This window comes from Aspergillus tubingensis, assembly GCF_013340325.1.
Source record: "Aspergillus tubingensis WU-2223L DNA, scaffold_7, whole genome shotgun sequence".
Classification (NCBI taxonomy): Eukaryota; Fungi; Ascomycota; class Eurotiomycetes; order Eurotiales; family Aspergillaceae; genus Aspergillus; species Aspergillus tubingensis.
Window position 1 is genome coordinate 4,139,858 of NW_023336281.1, and position 19,625 is coordinate 4,159,482.

The following is a 19,625-nucleotide window of genomic DNA, read 5'->3' on the forward strand; positions in this document are numbered from 1 at the left end:
GAGGTCAAATCCTTCGACATGTGATTGCGGGTCCCTTTTGCTCTGTTTGTTTTCCCTTTCTCTCAGAGCTTCTCTCCCCCTCTCTCCCCTCCTCTCTCTCTTTTCCAGATCTTTCCCTATCGATCCTTCACACCCCCAGTAACCATCAGGATCACCCTTGACGCCATCGACCCTTGCAGCGGAGATGACCAGTTCCTGTTTTCGGGTGTCATCACTCTATCGGCACCCCGGATACTTGCATCGCCCGCAGGAACCGTGTGAGATAGCGCGTTCCAGTCCACTGTCGCTGGCTGCATCTTCCGGGATTCTTTTACCTATCACGGTAACACCTCAGACGACTGCATGCCTGCAGTCGCCAGCAAGGACGTGGGGAGGACATGATGTAGCTAAGTACTACTACTACTTGTCACCTTATCACAAAGGGAGGACAGGAAAACCCCTCATGACTTGGGATTGGATGTTGATTCGTGTGATCCCGGGTCACCAGCACGGTGGTATCGTGGGGGTAGGTAATATTCAGAGTGCAGAATGGTAGGTAAGTAGTATTCTTTCATTACACGACAGTGGTCACATCGCCTGTGTAATATGTAGATGTCATGTCAGGTCGGTCATTCCATCCTGGCGTGGCTGTCATTGAATGAGGTATTTCCCTCAATCCCAGGCAGTCTAGACCAGCTACTTGGATAGTCAACAGCCACTGTGTGATGAGGCATTATCTGTACATTGCTACAAGAGGCAACCATGTCAGTTGCAGTAAATACTTAGTAGTGCACCACTCGTAACTCGGCAATCAATCCCGTAGCCCCTTCTATCCCTAGATGTTAGAGGAAGAAAGACTCAGATGCTATATTACTAGAAGTTCTTTGAAATATTGAATAGATCTACCCACAATGACAGTTTCCGAGCTCATGGTAGCCAAATGATCATCCACGATGATGGTGCCTGAATCAAGGTCCGCAGAATGATAACCCGAAAGGGTGCGTAGTGCGGCTGGTGGAATGTTGCTTGTCAGGATATACACTTAGTAACTGGTGTAATGTAATCCAATATTACTAGAATTGTAATGGTTTTATCTATTATTAGTACTGTGTACATACATGATCATGGGATAACAGTAAGTGGCCATCAAATTCTTGATCCTAGATAAAGGTTGGTACTTGCGGAGATATATATCCGCCCTCAGATACAATGAGACTTATGATTGTTCGTTCATTGCCATTTCAACCACATTGTTACTAATCTGGTAGTAAATGTGATAAAAATATCATTATTATTCCTGTATTATAAAGCTACAGGAATTAAGGGAATGACTCTACTAATCACCCCGTCCCAGCGTATACTTTGCAGAACAATCACGTGATACCAACGGAGAATGATACTCCGTTGACCTTGCCCATGATTCTTGCCTCAGGCGTCCATATTGCATACTGCCTGAGGCGGTGGGCATTACCGGTCGGAGGACCCTTCTCCATTCCCATCCCTGGATCCATCATCATCACTGTTGAGAACAACAATAACAATGCCCAACGGATGAAAATCAAATCCAGCGCCTTACGGGTAATACTACAGTATTCCGTGTTTCTCATCACCATCTACCTCTCCCAAGGCGATCATGGGACCCTAGACATGTCGATCTGGGGAAAGGCCCCGCGCGACCCCACTTGCACTACGGAGAGATACACTGATTAAGATAATAATACATCTATTATAATATTGCTTTTTACTTTGCCTTATTTTTGCTGGTTGCCTACCGCGATAAATGCGGTAACCTCGACACCCGCGACGAGGATATCGATACTTCCTCCGTCAGGCGGATCCCGTTCTTGAAGGCCAATTGTCGTTCTTCCGGTGAGAAGCTGACGTCCATCAGCAGATCCTCTGACGACCCATCGTTCCGCGAATGTTTGGTCCCCTCGCTCGGCAGACTGGGGTTCCCTCCCACGCCAATGTTCACTTTGTATGCGTCGTCTGCTGCGGCGCGCGTCCCGAGACTACTGAGTTTCACGCCGGTTTCCCAGCTGCGTCCGTATGCCCGTTGTCCGCCACTGGGCTTGCCGCTGGTCCCCCCCGCCCGCGACGAGTATGCCTTGAGGTGCGAAAACCACGAACCGAATAAGGATTTCATGGCGGGAATCGAGAGGGCGATCAGGGTGCCGCCGACTTCGGAGGTTTCGATGGCTAGCATGGGGTCGTAGGCCCAACTGCCGTCGGAGGACCACTGGCCGACGATGACCAGCCACAGGCGAACGCAGGAAATGACAAGAACCCTAGCAGAGGATCGCACATTAGTAAAAGTGATAGAGAAAACACACAGAAGAATATGTGGACTCACAAAACACCGGGAAACATGATCAAAGACAGCTGCAGTTTGCGCTTCGGCGACACTTGCAGCATGTAGATCAACATGGAGGGCAGGGCCAACATCATGATGTCGCAGACCAGGGACAGGGCTGAATTGGTGACATAGACATCTCCCCACGTGATGCAGTTGTAATCGTCGATCTGCGGCTGCCAGGCGTAGGGCCAGAGTCCCGTGACGGGCAGGCAGTGGAACAACAGGAGGAAGAACTGGGCGAGGAACGCGGCCAGCAAGAACCCGGCGGAGAGCTTAATGGCCAGAGAGATCTTGGGGTGTCGCGAGGCCAGACGCTGGTAAAAGGCCAGACCGGACAGGCGACAGACGAACAAGGCGGTGGTGTAAAGGATGTGCATGACAAAGTCGTAGCGTTCGGTCTCGATGACGCGGGGCAGCGTGAGGACATATTGAATGTATTCAATATGTCGACCACTGCCCATGTCGATCAGAATGATGCATAGGGCGACAATGGCGATGTAGATGGCCTATGCGGTGCCGAGTCAGCCCCTCTATCTACTATGGCTGCCGGGGGGTAATTAGGGCATAGAGGCAGGTATTAACATACCAGAGTGAAGACGGCCAAAGCATCATCCCAGCCGAACTTCTTGACGAGGAAGAGACGAGCGTAGCAACGGGCGACGACGATCACAAAGGTCAGAGCGGCGACGAAGAGAATGGCGATCTTGGTGGGCCGATCGCGCGACTGGGCCAGGTAGTCGGCGGTGATACCGTCCGGGATGCGACCCTCCGCCTCAGCAGTTTGAATGTCGGCGGGGATCTCAGACATGGTAGTGATGGCTCATCCGGGGCAGCAGGTGAGAGAGAGAGACGACCGACAATAAGGTCTCTCAACCTGGACACGAAAAAGGGGGAACATGAGGGGGGAAGTGATTGATAATTATGAGGAGCAGTTGGTGTTCCATATTAAAATTTTTGTGTGGGCATGACGACAAGACCAAGGAACTACTTGCAACCTATAACAATCGAATTCATTCTTTTTCCGAATTAGACTTTGGAGCCGAGAGAGCGAGAAAGTATTGGCAGGGCGGAATTGGATCGGGCCATCGGTACCGATCAAAGGCCGTTGCGGGATCTCGATGACTTACCACCACTACTATACTACTCTTAGTATTTCCAGCTGTTTCCGGCCGGGGGATAAATTTAGGATGATTGGGCTGGTTCTAGGCTGAGGAAGCCTAACAAAGTCAATTGCTAACAATTGCTAAGGATATTGAAGAATAAACGCATGTTACCTAATGGCAATCATATGATAATAAGAAATCTAGCTCAGGGGGTGAAGCTGAAAGAATTTACCGAACTGCTACTCCTTCTACTCCTATCCAACTTTTCAGTAAGAAAAAGAAAATGACCCCGTGGGAAAAGCGATGCCGTACCCGCAGCAAAAACAGCCTGTCAGCACTTTACTATAGCCAAACTGAGAGAAGATGCATGCGTAACAGGGAAGGAGCCATAGTATGGATATCGGGAGCACCGGATGGGACAGGCCGGGCGGGTCGGGGTGCTCGCCTATCTGAAGATCCACCCTTGGCACTTTCTTTTCTTGCTCGTCTGACACAGTCGTCTGTCTAGGCATGTCTTGCCCTGAAAAGCTTATTACTCGACTGAATTGAAAAAAAAGATCAATTTCGATCTCTCCTTCCTTGATTCTCTACCTCTCTCTCGTGGGCATTACCTACTAGGAATAGTAGGACAGTGTCTATTCAAAGTCACAGGTGTGTGTCAGAACTGTCACGGAAGGTTGTGGCGGCCGGTCCGTCCACCCTCTTATGGGTTTGCCGATGAACTTTCCCTTTCGGTTTGTTCATGGTGGGAATTATTCCCCACACCATCCAGACTTTTGCACCTTTTACGCAACCAATTAATCTACTAACTTTCGCTGCGATCCAATGATCCCTGCCAGTCGGACTCTTTCTCCATCTCTCTCCTCAATAGTCGCATTCTTAGTTTGGCCCCCCTTCCCTTGTCGGCACTAAATCAAGAAGCCGTCCTTTCCACGGCCAGTCCCTTGCATGATGCCGGTCGCCGTTGGTGCCTGTTCGCGCCAACCTTTTTAACCAACCACAACTCATCTACTTTGCTTTTCTTTTCCCTCCCCTGTCTCATCTTCCCTACTAAATCTCTTTTTCCACGTGGCAGCGATCTGCAGGGAATCGAGAAAAGAAAAAAGAACTGACGATCGGCCATGCCTTCCTTTGCCTCTTGGCTCCTCACCACTGGGTTGGCCGCTGTGGCCAACGCCATCACCCTCAATGACTCCCTCGTGGCCCAGCAGATTGATACCCAACCGTTCCCCTATGACTTCCCCAAGTTGGGCGTCAATGGCTCCGATCTCTTCCCCATGCGGGATTGCCATGGCTTCACCCTCGAGGAGGCCAGCATCGATGACATCCAGGCTCAGCTGAAGGCCGGTCGCTTCACCGGCTCCCAGCTGCTGCAGTGCTACCTCGAGCGCATCTACCAGGTCCAGCCTTACACCAAGTAAGTATTTCTTCCTATTCTTTTTACAAAGATGTGTTTAGCTCATTCAGTGTGTCAGTGCCGTGCTGCAGTTCAACCCCGACGCCATGGCTATCGCCGAGGCGTTGGATGCCGAACGCAAGCAGGGTACCGTGCGCGGTCCCCTGCACGGTATCCCCTTCCTGGTCAAGGACAACATCGCCAGTAAGGACAAGATGGAGACCACCGCGGGTAGCTGGGCTCTCGTCGGCTCCGTTGTCCCTCGCGATTCTCACGTCGTGCATCGCCTGCGCGAGGCGGGTGCGGTCCTTCTGGGCAAGGCCACGCTCAGTGAGTGGGCCGACATGCGCTCCAACGACTACTCCGAGGGCTACTCGGGCCGTGGTGGCCAGTGCCGCAACCCCTACAACTTCACCGTCAACCCCGGTGGCAGTAGCTCCGGTTCCGGTGTGGCCGTCACCAGCAACCAGGTGCCCTTTGCTCTGGGTACCGAGACTGATGGTAGTGGTAAGTTTGGTAGATCGAAAGAAATCAAAGATGACATGCTAATATGGAGTACCAGTGATCAACCCGGCTGAGCGCTCGAACGTCGTCGGCATCAAGCCCACTGTTGGTCTGACTTCCCGTGCCGGTGTGATCCCCGAGTCCCTGCACCAGGACACGGTCGGCACTTTTGGCAAGACGGTGCGCGATGCGGCCTATGCTCTGGATGCCATCTACGGTATTGACCCCCGCGACAACGAGACCTATGCCCAGCAGGGCAAGACCCCGGCCGGCGGTTACGCCCAGTTCCTGACCAACCAGACGGCCCTCAAGGGCGCCGTGTTCGGTCTCCCCTGGTTGTCTTTCTGGCAGTACAACGACGCGGCCCAGAACGCCCAGTTGATGGAGCTGTTGGCTCTGATCGAGGCAGCGGGTGCCACCATCATCAACGGCACTGAGCTGCCGCACTACAAGGAGATTGTCGACCCGTCCGGCTGGAACTGGGACTACGGCACCACGCGCGGCTACCCCAACCAGTCCGAGTACTCGTACGTCAAGGTGGACTTCTACAACAACATCCGGGACTACCTGGCGGAGCTGAACAACACCAACATGCGGTCGCTGGAGGATATTGTGCAGTACAACATCGACAATGCCGGCAGTGAGGGTGGTGTTCCCGGTGTGAACCCGGCGTTTGCCTCGGGCCAAGACGGATTCTTGGCGTCGCTGGCCACCAAGGGCGAGATGAACGAGACCTACTGGCAGGCCCTGGAGTACTGCCACCGCACCAGTCGGGAGGAAGGTATTGATGCTGCTCTGCACTACCAGGGTCGTAACCTCACGGCGCTGTTGGTGCCTCCGGACTTTGCCCCCTCCATCGAGATTGCCGCGCAGGCGGGCTACCCGGTGGTGACGCTCCCCGCAGGCATCAACAAGGACTCCCACATGCCCTACGGACTGGCACTGATGGGCACGGCCTACTCGGAGGCGACGCTGATCAAGTATGCCAGCGCGATCGAGGACGTGCAGCTGTCGTCCAACACGCCGTGGAAGCGCAGCCTGGCCACGTGGAGTGGCTATCTGGATCGGAACATTCCGGTGAACTAAACGGATGTACTTTGTACTTTTTTCCACGTGATAGAAAGGGGAGCAGGGAAATTCGCTGCATCTCCCCGCGTAATTAATGGTTAATGGGACAATAGAATTGAACCTCTTGGTGACTCGTGCTATCTAGTCGTGGGTATTAATAAGAATGGTTCGTAGGAGGCAATTTAAACTTTTGGTACCCATTGGTGATGGGAGAATAATGTCGTGTTCCACGACGGCATCGGAAGATTACCTTGGCGTGCCAAGAGTACTGGCCAGCTCTGGGCCGTGACACCGTGCCAGTCACCGCGCGGGCAGTGTTGCTGGGATGGTGTTTCTGGAAGTCCGGCCGGGGGAAGATTCTGCGAATGAAGCCTCAGCAACATCCCCACGTGGGCCCGCTGTGTGCACTGATAGGATTAGTGGAGACGTGCCCGTTCCGCCCAGCCTGCCAAGACACGCCTCTTCGGGTCCGCCCAGACTTCACTGCGAGTATATCTAGGAATCTACCAATATACTTCCATCATATCTGCTTAAACGATAGCAGGCAGTACGGATGCCAAGCCACCGCCCAGCCATGCCCAGCAGGGCCATCCTGTGCGACTGGTGGCGGTAATCTTGTAATACTCTGGTAGTGGTATCCCGAAAGTCAGTTTCTTGCTGGTAGTACCTGATCCTGCTCCGTGGCTTTGCTGTGAAAGCTACGAGCTCTGCGCGAATTTCCGAGTCTGGCCCTGTCATACCCTCTGTAATCCGTGTATTCCCCGACACCCTGGACAGTCCCGTCGAGGTCAGCTTTCCGCCCTGGTTCTTCGAATCATCGGCCTCCAAGCAGGAACGTGTCCGACCTCAGCTCCCTGACATGGAGGAGGACTACATTGCCTCCATCCTCCATCCTCCACCCGTAAACTCTCCCGGGGCACGTGGCCCTCAGTAGAGTGAATGTCCTGCCCGGTCTCATGGCCTCCGCTGGTCACATAAAGTGAGCTGCACCGCAGGGAAAGGTTCATGAGGCTGTCCGTCAGATTCCTTCTCTGCATCCTTCCCTCCATCTCTCTCCTCTTCATCCTCCTCCTTTCTCCTTAAGACAAGTCATCATGGCGGTCCTCCACGAGTACGACTATGTCTTCGCCATCGGCACCTTGTTTGCCATGTTGGATGCCTACAACAACGGTGCAAGTGAGTGGTGACACCAAAGTCATGTGCTTATCCAAATGGGATGGACCTTTACTGACATGACCTCTGTGTTTGAATCCAGACGATGTGGCCAACTCCTGGGCAACCAGTGTCTCCTCCCGCTCCGTCTCTTATCGCCAGGCCATGGTCTTCGGTACCGTCTTCGAGATGCTGGGCGCCATCTGTGTCGGAGCTCGCACCGCTGATACCATCAAGAACGGCATCATCCCCAACTCCGCCTTCCAGGGCAACGCGGGCGTGCAGATGCTAGCCTTCACCTGTGCCTTGGCTGCCGCATCCACTTGGGTGATGTGGTGTACGCGCCACTCCGCCCATGTCTCCTCGACTTACTCCCTGATCTCTGCCGTCGCCGGCGTGGGTGTGGCTACCGTGGGTGCCTCTCACGTGCAGTGGGGTTGGAATGATGGCAAGGGCTTAGGTGCCATCTTCGCCGGGCTGGGAATGGCCCCGGTCATCTCGGGAGGTTTCGCGGCTATCATCTTCATGCTCATCAAGTTGGTCGTGCTCATCCGCAAGAACCCCATCCCCTGGGCTGTCTACAGTTCCCCTTTCTTCTTCCTCATCGCCGCCACGATCTGCACCCTGTCCATCGTCTACAAGGGTTCTCCCAGTCTGGGTCTGTCCAAGAAGCCTAGTTGGTACATTGCGGCGGTCACCATGGGCACCGGTGGTGGCGTCATGCTTCTCTCTGCCCTCTTCTTCGTCCCTTTTGTGTACGCCCGCGTCATCAGAAAGGATCACAGTGTAAAATGGTGGATGTTCATCATGGGCCCCATGCTGCTGACCCGCCCCGTTGTCACTCATGGCGAACAGGCCAAGGTTCCGGACTACGCCGTCGTGCAGGGAAGCTCCGAGGACCTCACGCTAGGCTCCCCGGATACTCTCCGCGGCGATGATGTCAAGCGGTCCACCCAGGCTGGAGTCGAGTCAATCCAGTCCCGCAGTGAAGAAGGCGAGAAGCGCATGGTGGCGGGCGAATCTCAGCAACTGACCTACAAGGAACTCATGGAACAATCCGACCGTCGGCTGCGGGAGCGACTGCTCAAGAAGCGTGGACCCCTGGGCTGGGCGATGCGTACTCTCCGCGACAACCCTATGGGAGCCGGTCAGTTGTATGAAGTCCATAATATGGTGATTCTGGCAAAGCGCATTCCCGCAATGATTGTCTGCGGACTTCTCTACGGTTTGCACTATGATATTCACGCTGCTCAGTCTGGTATTGCGGGCACCCCCGAAGGCAAGCGCATGCAGCGCGTGTACAGCCACGCCACCAAGTACCCCAACGAAGTCGAGCACACCTACTCTTTTATTCAAGTGTTGACTGCCTGCACTGCATCCTTTGCTCATGGTGCCAACGACATTGGTAACTCGGTCGGTCCTTGGGCGGTCATCTACTCGGCCTGGTCGACGGGCAACGCAGCGGCAGCCAAGGCACCGGTGCCCATATGGCAGCTGGCGGTGCTGTCGGGATGTATCTCAATCGGCCTGATCACCTATGGCTACAACATCATGAAGGGTAAGTCGATACCATCGTGTGGATTGTGATGTGTACTAATGAGATATAGTCATGGGCAACAAGATCACCTACCACTCGCCGAGTCGCGGTTGTTCGATGGAAATGGGAGCCGCCATCACGGTGCTCGTCTTCTCGCAATACTCGCTGCCGGTGTCGACCTCCATGTGCATCACGGGCGCAACCGTCGGCGTGGGACTGTGCAATGGCACGCTGAAGGCCGTCAACTTCCAGCGAGTCGGGCTGCTGCTGCTGGCATGGATCATGACAATTCCCATCGCGGGCACGTTGGGTGGAATTCTGATGGGATTGTTCATCAACGCGCCGCATTTTTCATCGTAGATTTCTATTTTTCTGATGTATTTAATCTTCTGATGTTTTTCTGATCGATGGATCAAGGCCTGCTGTGGCACGGAGTTTGTTTCTGTTTTTACTACAATACCCCGATAATGTGATACTTCTACTGCAATCAATTTTGCACGTTCAGCAATTGTATAAGTGTAGAGGCGAAGGTGATTGGCCAATTGATCAAGATACGTCGTGGCTTCGGGACGAGGCCCGTCTCGAGCAGTCTGGCCGATATCGCACCACAACGATTGGCTTCTGATGAGGGGGGACGGCTTATCGTAACGACATCCCGTGAGGGGTTCTCCAATGGACCCTGCATTGCGACTTCTATATAGGACTCCACACCCTCAACTGGAATTCTGACCATGTTTTTATCATCATGGGCAGTATCATCGAACCTCGCTACCGTTTGGGAGTGGATGTAGGCGGTTCGTCTCCACCTCTACCACCCACTGTTACTTTAACTGCTCCACTGACAATTAACGTCTAGGAACAAACACAGACGCCGTCCTCATCCGTCTCGATCCCGTCGCCATCGTCGCCTCACACAAAGCACCCACTACTCCAGATGTTACCACCGGCATCACCACTGCCGTTCAGGCCGTCATTGCAGCAGCAAAAGTGCCCCTTTCGTCCATCGGTTGTGTCATCATCGGGACTACCCACTTTGTCAACGCCGTGGTCCAGCGCTCACCATCTCTACGCCGCGTCGCTGTGATTCGACTATGCGGCGGACCCGATGAGGGATTCGGTCGCAACATCCCTCCTTTTGTCGACTTTCCACTCGATCTGCGTGCGCGTATCGAAGCATCGGGGCCGCACTTCTGCCATGGAGGATACCAGATCTCTGGGGAGGAGATCAGCCCGCTGGATGAGGCGGAGATTGAGACCATAGGCGCGCAGTTGATCAATGATGGGATCTCGAACGTGGTAATTGCCGGAATGTATGCGCCATTAGATCATCGCCAGGAGATGAGGGCAAAAGAGGTTCTTTTGCAATCAATGGAAACGCATGCTGGTCCTTCATACAAAGCGCGGATTACTCTCTCGCATGAGGTGTCTGGTTTGGGATTTCTGGCCAGAGAGAACGCGGCCATCCTTAACGCCACTCTGCGTCCACTGGCCGAACGAACGATCTATGGCTTTCAAAAGGCCATGGAGGATATCTTCCAGGATGTTCCGTATACTCTGTATCTGACCCAGAATGACGGCAGCGTTCTCACTGCGGCTGAGGCAGTTCATCTCCCCATCCGGACGTTCAATTCAGGCCCGACCAATTCTATACGTGGTGGGGAGTTTTTATGGCGTACGGCTACAGAAGCTGCGCAGCTGCAGAAAGAACAGGCAACGCGCACAGAACCCTTAGTGGTCATTGACATTGGCGGAACCACCTCCGACAGTGGACTACTCTTACCTAATGGCCTGCCACAGATGAGCTCAGTGACGAGTCTGGTCGGGGGTGTGCGCACCAACTTTGCTCTTCCAGCCGTGGAAAGCATTGGGCTTGGTGGAGGGAGTATTATCCGCAGCATCGGACAGGATGATTGCTCTGTGGGTCCGGATAGTGTGGCCCACGAACTGTTGGAGAAGGCCCGACTGTTTGGCGGAGAGTATCTCACTGCGACCGATATCGCTGTGGCATCTGCTGTCAATGGCATCACGGAGATGAACCCGCTGGGAGGGATGGGTGATGTTTCCACATTAACGGAGATAACTATCCCTATGGTGAATCAGGCACAATCCCTCATGCGAAAGAAGATCGAGGAGCTCGTTGACCGTACCAAGATCCACAAAGACGACGTGGACGTTCTTATCGTCGGCGGCGGTGCACCTATCATTCGCACCGATGAGCCCCTGCTAAGTGTGCGTCGAGTGCAGACCGTCAAGGGCGGCGAAGTTGCCAACGCTGTGGGTGCTGCTATCTCGCGCGTCTCGGGTGTAATGGATACGGTCGTTGATACCTCGAACTGCACTGTCAAAGAGGCACAAGAGGCTGTCTCCCAAATGGCGATTGACAAGGCCCTCGGCAATGGTGCTCGGCCAGATACAGTGCAGATTGCGGAGGTGACCATGCTACCCATCCAGTATGTCGAGGCCAAGGCACGCATTGTGGTGCGGGCCGTGGGAGAACTGGATATCGTAGCGACATCATCCGCAGACAAAGCAGTCCCTATTCCAGACGAGGAAGTCCACGACACAGACACTATCACTCCTCCACTTCATGCTTCCCAGCTAACAGAAACACAACCTGATCTCCACTCCTACCGCCCTCACATCCAAAACAACGAATGGATCATCTCCCCCACCGACCTCGACTTCATCACCCGCGGCTGCAAAATTCTCGGCTGCGGTGGTGGCGGCGACCCCTACCAGGAATACCTAAAAGCCAAAGCCTACCTACAAGACCACCCCGGTACCGTCCGCATCATATCCCCAGACTCCCTACCCGACGACAGCCTCGTCGGCTGGACGGGATGCATGGGCAGCCCCGAAGTAAGCATGGAGCGACTCGAGAACAGCGAATGCCTACAAGCCCACGAAGAACTAATGCGGGTGACCGGTAGTGACCCAGTCTCTGCCTTCCTAGCCCTTGAGATTGGTGGTGGTAACGGCATGGTGAATCTTGGTGTCGCCGCACATTACGGCGTTCCCTGTCTAGATGCAGATTACATGGGTCGTGCGTATCCCACTATGTGGCAGGTTACACCAAATGTGTATGGTTCACCGAGGGGAGAGGCACTCGTCCCGGCAGCGATCGCTAGTGGCGATGGTACGTGCATGACGATGACGAGATCGCGCACGGATCGATTGGTGGATAAGGCGATGCGTGCGGCGGTTGTTGAAATGGGGTGCCGCGCTGGAAGTGCGGGTCCACCTCATCGAGCGGAACGGGTGCGACAGCAGGCGATTCGCAACACGGTTTCTTTGGCGTGGTGGATTGGACGGGCTGTGACTCTGGAGAAGAATATTGCGGATAAGGCGATGCGGATTGTGGAAGCGGCAGGTGGGCCGGAGAGTGGTGCCATTCTGGGCGAGGGCAAGGTGGTTAGTGTGTCGAGGGTGTTGAAGACGGGTCATTCTTACGGAGTGTTGGAGGTGGATGGGCGGTTGAGTGATGGACGCAAAGCGACGCTGAACATTCCGTTCAAGAATGAGAATGCCTACGTCGAGGCAGTGCTGGGAGATGGCGAGACGAAGATTCTGGCTGCCGTGCCGGATCTGATTGTTGTGTTGGATGCGGAGTCTGGAGCTGGACTGGGCACTCCGGAGTTCAAGTATGGGCTTAAAGTGGTGGTGTTGGCTATTGCGGCTTCGCCAAGATGGACCGATACTTCCAGGGGAATGGAGTTAGGCGGGCCCAAGTCGATGGGATTCGAAGAGGTGGAATATGTTCCGATTGGAAAGTATTGCGAGCCGCGGAGTGTGATTGATGTGTTTGGATAGACCAGCTATATTGCAGGGTGGTTTAGAAGAGAACATAGTAGATATAATCTATGATAATTCATATATAAACGACTTCAAGTTTCATCAAAAAGCACATATGAAAAGCAGAACATCCCTCCTCCCCACAGGCAGTAAATCATACCTATCGATCACTCACACTAACCCTAACACTATTCTTCACATGAATCCCGGCATTCGTATCCACCCACAACGCCTCCTGACTCGCATTATCCCCAATACTCGCCCGCGCCTCATTGGGATAACTATCCGGCCCCTCATACAGATGGTGGTCGCCACTAGCAGGCACATTCTGCAAATGCAGATCCGGTCCGCCATTACTCCCTGGTGTCTGATCCGTTCCTTTCCGGGTACTGCCCGCCACAGCACCGACTAGGCCCTTCAATGCCGGCAACGACAGGGCGATGATGGCCGTGCTGACTTCGGTGTCCGACCAGACCATCACGACGGAGAAGTACCACGTTGCGTCGGTTTTCTGTATAGCGGGGATCATGGAGATGATGCGGGCGACGGAGGTCCTGAGTCTGTTAGTTGGGGGTTATCAGTTGTATCTGGAACTGTGGCACTCACATCACGGCACTGAATTGAGAGTTCAAGGGTTAGTAAGTATCCACCGAGGAAAGTGAATAGAGGATGTGAACGTACAAAACACCAAAACACAACACCACACTCAACGCAACCTTGCGCGTCGCATTCGCCTTGATCGAAAGCACAATCTTGACCGGCAGTAGCAGGATAAGCGAGTCGCAGATGATCGTCATCGCAGCTGTGGATATAAAAACCGTCTTCGAGCCCAGACACTTCCCGGTAGCGCCGCCCCAGAGTGCAGCGAGCGGGATACATTGCAGGGCGATGATGAGCACCTGGGCGAGCATGACGGCTGTGACGAAGGCAAGCGAGATCCGGAGGTACAGTTGAAACTGAGGCATCGGGTTCAATCGACGGTAAAAGGCCAGTCCGGATAGTCGACACACCCACAATGCGATCATGTATACGAGCTGCGCAGAGACGAGCCATTTGTACAGCAGTGGGGTTTCGGCGGTATCGAGAGCCCAGACGTGCAGGCCGGCGCCGTAACGGAGGACTTGGGTTGTGAGGGCCATGACGACGATGTTTAACAACTGTTACAACAATGAAATGTCAGTTTCTGTGCGCAAAGCGGCAATATAGTATCCTACCATCGCAATGCAGATGAGTCCATCATCCCAGCCAAAACTGCGAATCATGAACCATCGCGCATAGACTCGAATCAGGACAACCACTCCAGACAGTGCCGTCACGACTCCAATTCCGATCCTCGCCTCGGGGCGTCGGTCCTGGGCCAGGAACTCGGGCGTCAGGTCAGGTGTGCTGGTCGACGCCATGGCAGACGCAGGGCCACTACATTAAGGCGAGAGACGTCGAGAGAAGCAGACACGGCGGTCCTTTAGACATCTGGTGGGTTAGGACATGGAAGGGTTTTTGTCTGCCGAATCTTCCTGCAGGAACAGGGGTGTCAAAAGACTAATGCAGGATTGCAGAGCCGTCGCAGAAGGATGAGGAAAAGCCGACAATCCTCATTAACGAGTAGTGGAATCCTGGGGACGGATGAACCCAATCTGTCTCCCGGCAAGACCCCAAAGGGTATTATGAAAGGCCTGGATCGGGGGGTTGGGTTGCTTGTTCCTTGCTGGTGACACCTGGGTCCACTCGATCCTTTCACGTCATGGATCCTTGGTGGGAACGCTATTGATATTGAGCATACATGATTTGCTGGATACGAAGAGAAGCTCGCTTCGATTCCACCCGCCCCGTCAGTGCCGGGTTTCATGCCCTGATTCAAGGGGAACAATTGGCCACGGCGTCCCGATTCTCCACTGGACGTTTGCCATCTCCGAGGGTGGGCCTTGCTTCATGTCACTGCCATGTGTATCCCAAACGTGCGGATGGTTTGCAAAAAGCTAATGAGTGCTGCTTTTCATCGTACTGAATGAATGAAGTGTTCATGCCTGTTCTGCTGATGAAGAGAAACCATCATAGTGAAGCTGCTCGCTTACAACTGAACGCCTCAATCCTGCGCATTGCAGAAAAAAAATCAGATAGCGGCCGCGGAATGCCGTTAGCGCAGCGTTAGCAGCAACACTAAGCAGCACCGGTGCGTTGCATCCTTCCTCCATTGCAAGTCACCCCCGAGAAGGGTTTACGCGGAAAATACAAATAGCAAGCCAAGGATTGACTCAATTTGTGTCTCGCATTCGGGGGAGATGCTTGGTCACCCACCAGGACCTAACATGACCGTCCTGTTTGCACCCGTCTGGATCCCTGGGAATCTGGCATCCCTGCCAGTCTCGGTGCCTTTCCTGCTGCTTATCCTTCTTGCGGTAATTGCCCTGAAAAGGCGCTATGCAACTTCTATCCGGGATATTCCTGGTCCTTGGCTGGCCTCAATTTCGAGCCTCTGGCAGGTGTACCAGTTGATCAAGGGCCACACGGAACAGGAGATCGTGAAACTTCATCGCCGATATGGTCCGTGCATCTCCACCGGTTCGCCATTACACAATTTATTTACTAATAGGTGGAACAGGCAGTTTTGTTCGCATCGCCGACAATGAGGTCAGCGTCGCCCATCCTGATGCGGTGCGCCTATTGCTTCATGCCAACATCGCCAAGGTATATTCACGGAGTAACTTATCCCCGTATGCGATTCACCACGCTAAGTAACTCTAGGGATCGTGGTACTCGATCTTTAGCCTGCCAGACTATCATTATGTGAATCAAATGTCAGAACTGGATCCCCAGCGCCACATTCGCAAGTCCCGCAATGTAGCGCCGGGGTATGCCCTGTCAAACATTATTAAGTCCGAGCCTTACGTGGATGCTCTTCTGGGACTTCTCGAGAATCAATTCGATCAATTGATTGCATCTGGGCAACCAGTGGAGTTCGATCGCTGGTTCAACTACTTTGCCTTTGATGTGGTCGGTGAAGTGACCTTCTCCAGCCCTTTCCGGTTCCTCGAGACGGGCACCGATATCCGCAATGCCATCGCCAATACTCGCGCCCTGGCGTTGTACATCGCCATCATGGGGCACTACGTGTGGCTACATAATCTCACCTTGGGGAACCCATTGCTCAGTCGAATTGGTCTGCAACCCTCTTCGCATATCTTCGACACCTGCCTGGCTGCCATCGATAGTAGAAAGAAGAACCCCGCCGTCAGACTGGATATGATGGAGCGCTGGTTGCATGTGCGCCGCACGTATCCCGATCGCATGGACGAGGCGGAGGTTTTTGGAGCTGCTGTCGCCAATATTGGCGCCGGCGCTGATACTACGAGTGCCACGCTACAGGCATTCTTCTATTACATGCTCCGCCATCCGCACTACCTGCAGAAGCTGCGTCAGGAGGTGGATGAAGCCCACGCTCGGGGTGATCTGTCGCATGTGGTATCTTATGCTGAGGCAGCAAAGCTGCCCTACCTCCAGGCCTGCGTATGTGACCTTCTTCGATCGCGATCGCCATACTGATGAGTGCAGATCAAGGAAACCTATCGCTATCACCCGGCTACCGGCACTGGGCTGCCTCGTGTCGTCCCGGCGGGTGGTCTAACCATTGGCGAACGCCATTTCACAGAAGGAGTAAGTCATAAACCTCCATAGATGGCAAACATACTAACATTGTTGCAACAGACACTACTCAGCATCAACCCCTGGGCGTTCCATCGGAACCCAGAGCTGTTCGGACCTGACTGTGACGAATTTAACCCGGAAAGATGGCTTGACCCTGAAAGGGCCAGACAGATGGACCCATTCCTCATCCACGTAAGTTCCTTGCCTTTAAACAGACAGGGCGCATTGCAGTGTACTGACTACAGACATAGTGGGGAGCTGGATACAACCAATGTCCCGGTCGGAACCTGGCCCACTTTGAGATCTCCAAGGTCTCTGCCACTATCATCCGCGACTTTGACATTGAGCAGGTCGATCCCAAGAAGTCATGGCGTTTTGAGACCCATTTCACGGCTGTTCCCTATGGCTGGCCTTGTTGGCTGCGTCGGCGGCAGACTACGGCGTAGCGACGAATAACCCCCAAGAAGTCTTATTGCTAATGCTTATGACGGAAAGAGAAAACGAGAACACCGAGCATGTTCGTAGGGATCTCTTAGTAGACCGCACATGATAATACAGAACCTCACTCGACACTAAAATCCCCTCGGCAGTAGCCTCCTCATTTGCATGCCACTTCCCGTATTTCTCCACCAATCATCTACAACTCATTCAGCAAACATAAAATAGCCCGCATGGCAGCACTACCCCACGATCTCTCTCCCACCCCAATATTGACTATGTACATCAGCCCCATCCTACCGGGATTCAATCCCGATCCCTCTATTATCAGGGTTGGGAAGGACTACTTCCTCGTTACATCCTCATTCGAATACTTCCCCGGTGCCCCCATCTACCACAGCACCGATCTAATCCAGTGGACCCTGATTGGACATGCCCTCACCCATCCCAGCCAACTTCAGATCCAGACCCCCGAGCCAGGTGGTGGTGTATGGGCTACAACATTGCGGTATCACGACGGCGTGTTCTACATCCTCGCTGCCTCCTTCCAGCGTTATCGGCCTCAGGAAGATGACCGGGTCTGGCCGCGGGGATTCTACGTGAAGACCACAGATATCTGGGACTCGAAGTCGTGGTCGGAGCCGGTGTATTTCGACCAGGTTGGCTTTGATCAGGATGTTAGACGCCCCATCCGCCTCCCATCAATCACAGCTAACATGTGGTGTAGCTCTTCTGGGACGACGACGGCACCGTCTACCTCTCAAGCACTTATCGCAAGCTTGAGCGAACACCCGGTGCAAATATTAAAGATTTTGCCGTCCACATCGTCAGCGTAGACTTGGAAACAGGGTCCTCTACTTCCGAGCCCAAGCTGATCAGGGAATCTTCCTCGGGTGTCGCGGAGGGATCGCACATCTTCAAACGCGGCAAATACTACTATCTTTTCACTGCGGAGGGTGGCACTGAGAGCGGCCATTGCGAATGGGTCAGTCGCAGTACTACCGGTCCGTTTGGGCCGTGGGAGGTTGGGCCGAATAATCCTCTCTGGCGAAATGGAGTGGAAGATGACGTTCAGAATACTGGACATGCGGATCTAGTCGAAGATGCGCAGGGGCAGTGGTGGGCTGTTTTATTAGGAGTACGTCCGGTCTGGAAGGATGGCCAGTGGGAGGAATCTGTTTTTGGTGAGTACTTCTCCAGTGCTATGTTGCGCACAGTACGCTAATGCTAATCACAGGCCGCGAAACCTTCCTAGCTCCAGTAGACTGGGAGGACGACTGGCCAATTGTCAATGGTGGCCAGAAAATCCCCCTTCATTCCGACAGTCCCCACCTCTATGAGCTCTCAGTTCCAGTCGCATGGCGTGATGACTTTTCAAACAGCGAGCTGCAGCTTGGCTGGTATCGCAAGAACACACCAGTTGTGCGTGACTACTCTCTTACCGAGCGACCAGGTTACCTTCGCCTCTACGGTGGTCCATACAATCTATCCGTTCCAGCGTGCCCAACACTCTTCCTTCGCAAACAGACCCATCGGTTCTGTACGTGGGAGACACGACTGTCCTTCCACCCGAGAAACCAGGTATGCGAAGCTGGTGCAGTGGTGTGGTGGACCTATTTCACATACAGCAGCATCGGGATTCGCTTGGGGAAAGATGGCCAGCGTATTGTTCGGTCACGTTCTCCAGGAGGCGAGGTAGTCGAATTCGGTCTTCGTCATTCCCAGTCGGATGTTCGCTTGGTGATTGAGTGCGGAGATAGCTACCGGTTCGGATTTGAGGAACTTAGCGACGACCAGCCGAATGATGCAATACAGTGGATTGGCGAAGTCGACAATAGTAGTATGATGGCAGCACCACCCGTGGGAGTGGCTTTTACGGGCATGATGCTGGGATTGTATGCATTTGGAGAGCGGCAGCGCTGTCTAGATCCAGCAGACTTTCATTACGCGCAGTGGAAATAGGATGGCACCTCCACCAGCATTGAGTTCCTTAGATGAAAGTGTAGGCTGGGGGGAGGTAATACCTAATAAAATTATGATATTCTCTCTCTAAGCTCATATACTCTGTTTTGCTCGTTACTGGACGGGTAGTATCCAATAAGTATATTCTTACCCTAACCACACTTTGGCTACCCCGCAACGAGGGAAAACCCGTGATTCATACACCTGACTGGATCAGCACATATCATGGCCAGAGAAATTGGTCTGAGGCAGAAATCATCTTCATCCTCAGGATTATGCTCGCCAGATAGCTCTTCCGGTTTTACCGCCCGCTTATTGCAGTAATCCTCTGCAGTAACCATTGCATTTCAGGCATGTAGTATTCAGGAAGGCGTGACGACCCCGCCCCCCTCCCCACGGGGGGAAAAAATTGTTCATTTTCGGTTGTAGGAGTCTATTGTCTTCTCCAGTGCTAATTGTGCTAAATGCTTCTTGAGAGCAAGTTGCTCGCATTTGATGTGGATATTTTGGAAGACATATGTGAACATGACTTTGTCTCTCTGACCGATCTGATAGCACTGGCCAAATATTTGTTTGTGGTTTGAGCTGCACCAGTAGGTCTCCATCAAGATTATATGTGTGGCGCGGGTAAGTGTCAGTCCGCGCGAGGAGGTGTCAGTTATACCAATCTAGATTCCTGGTGCGAGCGCAGTCCGG

General features: G+C 53.6%; 7 protein-coding genes across 7 annotated transcripts; 5 read left to right on the plus strand and 2 right to left on the minus strand.

Moving 5' to 3' along the window:
- Nucleotides 1-1,747: 1,747 nt before the first annotated feature.
- AtWU_06313 (uncharacterized protein) lies at nucleotides 1,748-3,143 on the minus strand (the record flags this gene model as incomplete). Its single annotated transcript, XM_035501423.1, has 3 exons — nucleotides 1,748-2,267; nucleotides 2,333-2,841; nucleotides 2,922-3,143. 3 exons carry the CDS (start codon nucleotides 3,141-3,143, stop codon nucleotides 1,748-1,750), a joined length of 1,251 nt encoding a protein of 416 aa, XP_035357316.1.
- Nucleotides 3,144-4,559: 1,416 nt separating this feature from the next.
- On the plus strand, nucleotides 4,560-6,424 carry AtWU_06314 (amidase family protein; the record flags this gene model as incomplete). Its single annotated transcript, XM_035501424.1, has 3 exons — nucleotides 4,560-4,855; nucleotides 4,914-5,341; nucleotides 5,397-6,424. 3 exons carry the CDS (start codon nucleotides 4,560-4,562, stop codon nucleotides 6,422-6,424), a joined length of 1,752 nt encoding a protein of 583 aa, XP_035357317.1.
- A 1,076-nt stretch (nucleotides 6,425-7,500) lies between these two features.
- Nucleotides 7,501-9,455, plus strand: AtWU_06315 (sodium/phosphate symporter; the record flags this gene model as incomplete). The annotated part of the gene is made up of 3 exons (XM_035501425.1): nucleotides 7,501-7,582; nucleotides 7,662-9,116; nucleotides 9,166-9,455. 3 exons carry the CDS (start codon nucleotides 7,501-7,503, stop codon nucleotides 9,453-9,455), a joined length of 1,827 nt encoding a protein of 608 aa, XP_035357318.1.
- A 385-nt stretch (nucleotides 9,456-9,840) lies between these two features.
- On the plus strand, nucleotides 9,841-12,905 carry AtWU_06316 (hydantoinase/oxoprolinase; the record flags this gene model as incomplete). Its single annotated transcript, XM_035501426.1, has 2 exons — nucleotides 9,841-9,889; nucleotides 9,952-12,905. 2 exons carry the CDS (start codon nucleotides 9,841-9,843, stop codon nucleotides 12,903-12,905), a joined length of 3,003 nt encoding a protein of 1,000 aa, XP_035357319.1.
- A 142-nt stretch (nucleotides 12,906-13,047) lies between these two features.
- On the minus strand, nucleotides 13,048-14,287 carry AtWU_06317 (uncharacterized protein; the record flags this gene model as incomplete). Its single annotated transcript, XM_035501427.1, has 4 exons — nucleotides 13,048-13,441; nucleotides 13,494-13,502; nucleotides 13,569-14,044; nucleotides 14,102-14,287. 4 exons carry the CDS (start codon nucleotides 14,285-14,287, stop codon nucleotides 13,048-13,050), a joined length of 1,065 nt encoding a protein of 354 aa, XP_035357320.1.
- A 906-nt stretch (nucleotides 14,288-15,193) lies between these two features.
- Nucleotides 15,194-16,975, plus strand: AtWU_06318 (cytochrome P450; the record flags this gene model as incomplete). Its single annotated transcript, XM_035501428.1, has 6 exons — nucleotides 15,194-15,428; nucleotides 15,487-15,572; nucleotides 15,630-16,391; nucleotides 16,437-16,538; nucleotides 16,590-16,721; nucleotides 16,781-16,975. The coding sequence occupies 6 exons, from the start codon at nucleotides 15,194-15,196 to the stop codon at nucleotides 16,973-16,975; spliced, it is 1,512 nt and encodes a 503-aa protein (XP_035357321.1).
- A 270-nt stretch (nucleotides 16,976-17,245) lies between these two features.
- Nucleotides 17,246-18,929, plus strand: AtWU_06319 (glycoside hydrolase family 43 protein; the record flags this gene model as incomplete). The annotated part of the gene is made up of 3 exons (XM_035501429.1): nucleotides 17,246-17,644; nucleotides 17,695-18,151; nucleotides 18,205-18,929. 3 exons carry the CDS (start codon nucleotides 17,246-17,248, stop codon nucleotides 18,927-18,929), a joined length of 1,581 nt encoding a protein of 526 aa, XP_035357322.1.
- Nucleotides 18,930-19,625: the final 696 nt, after the last annotated feature.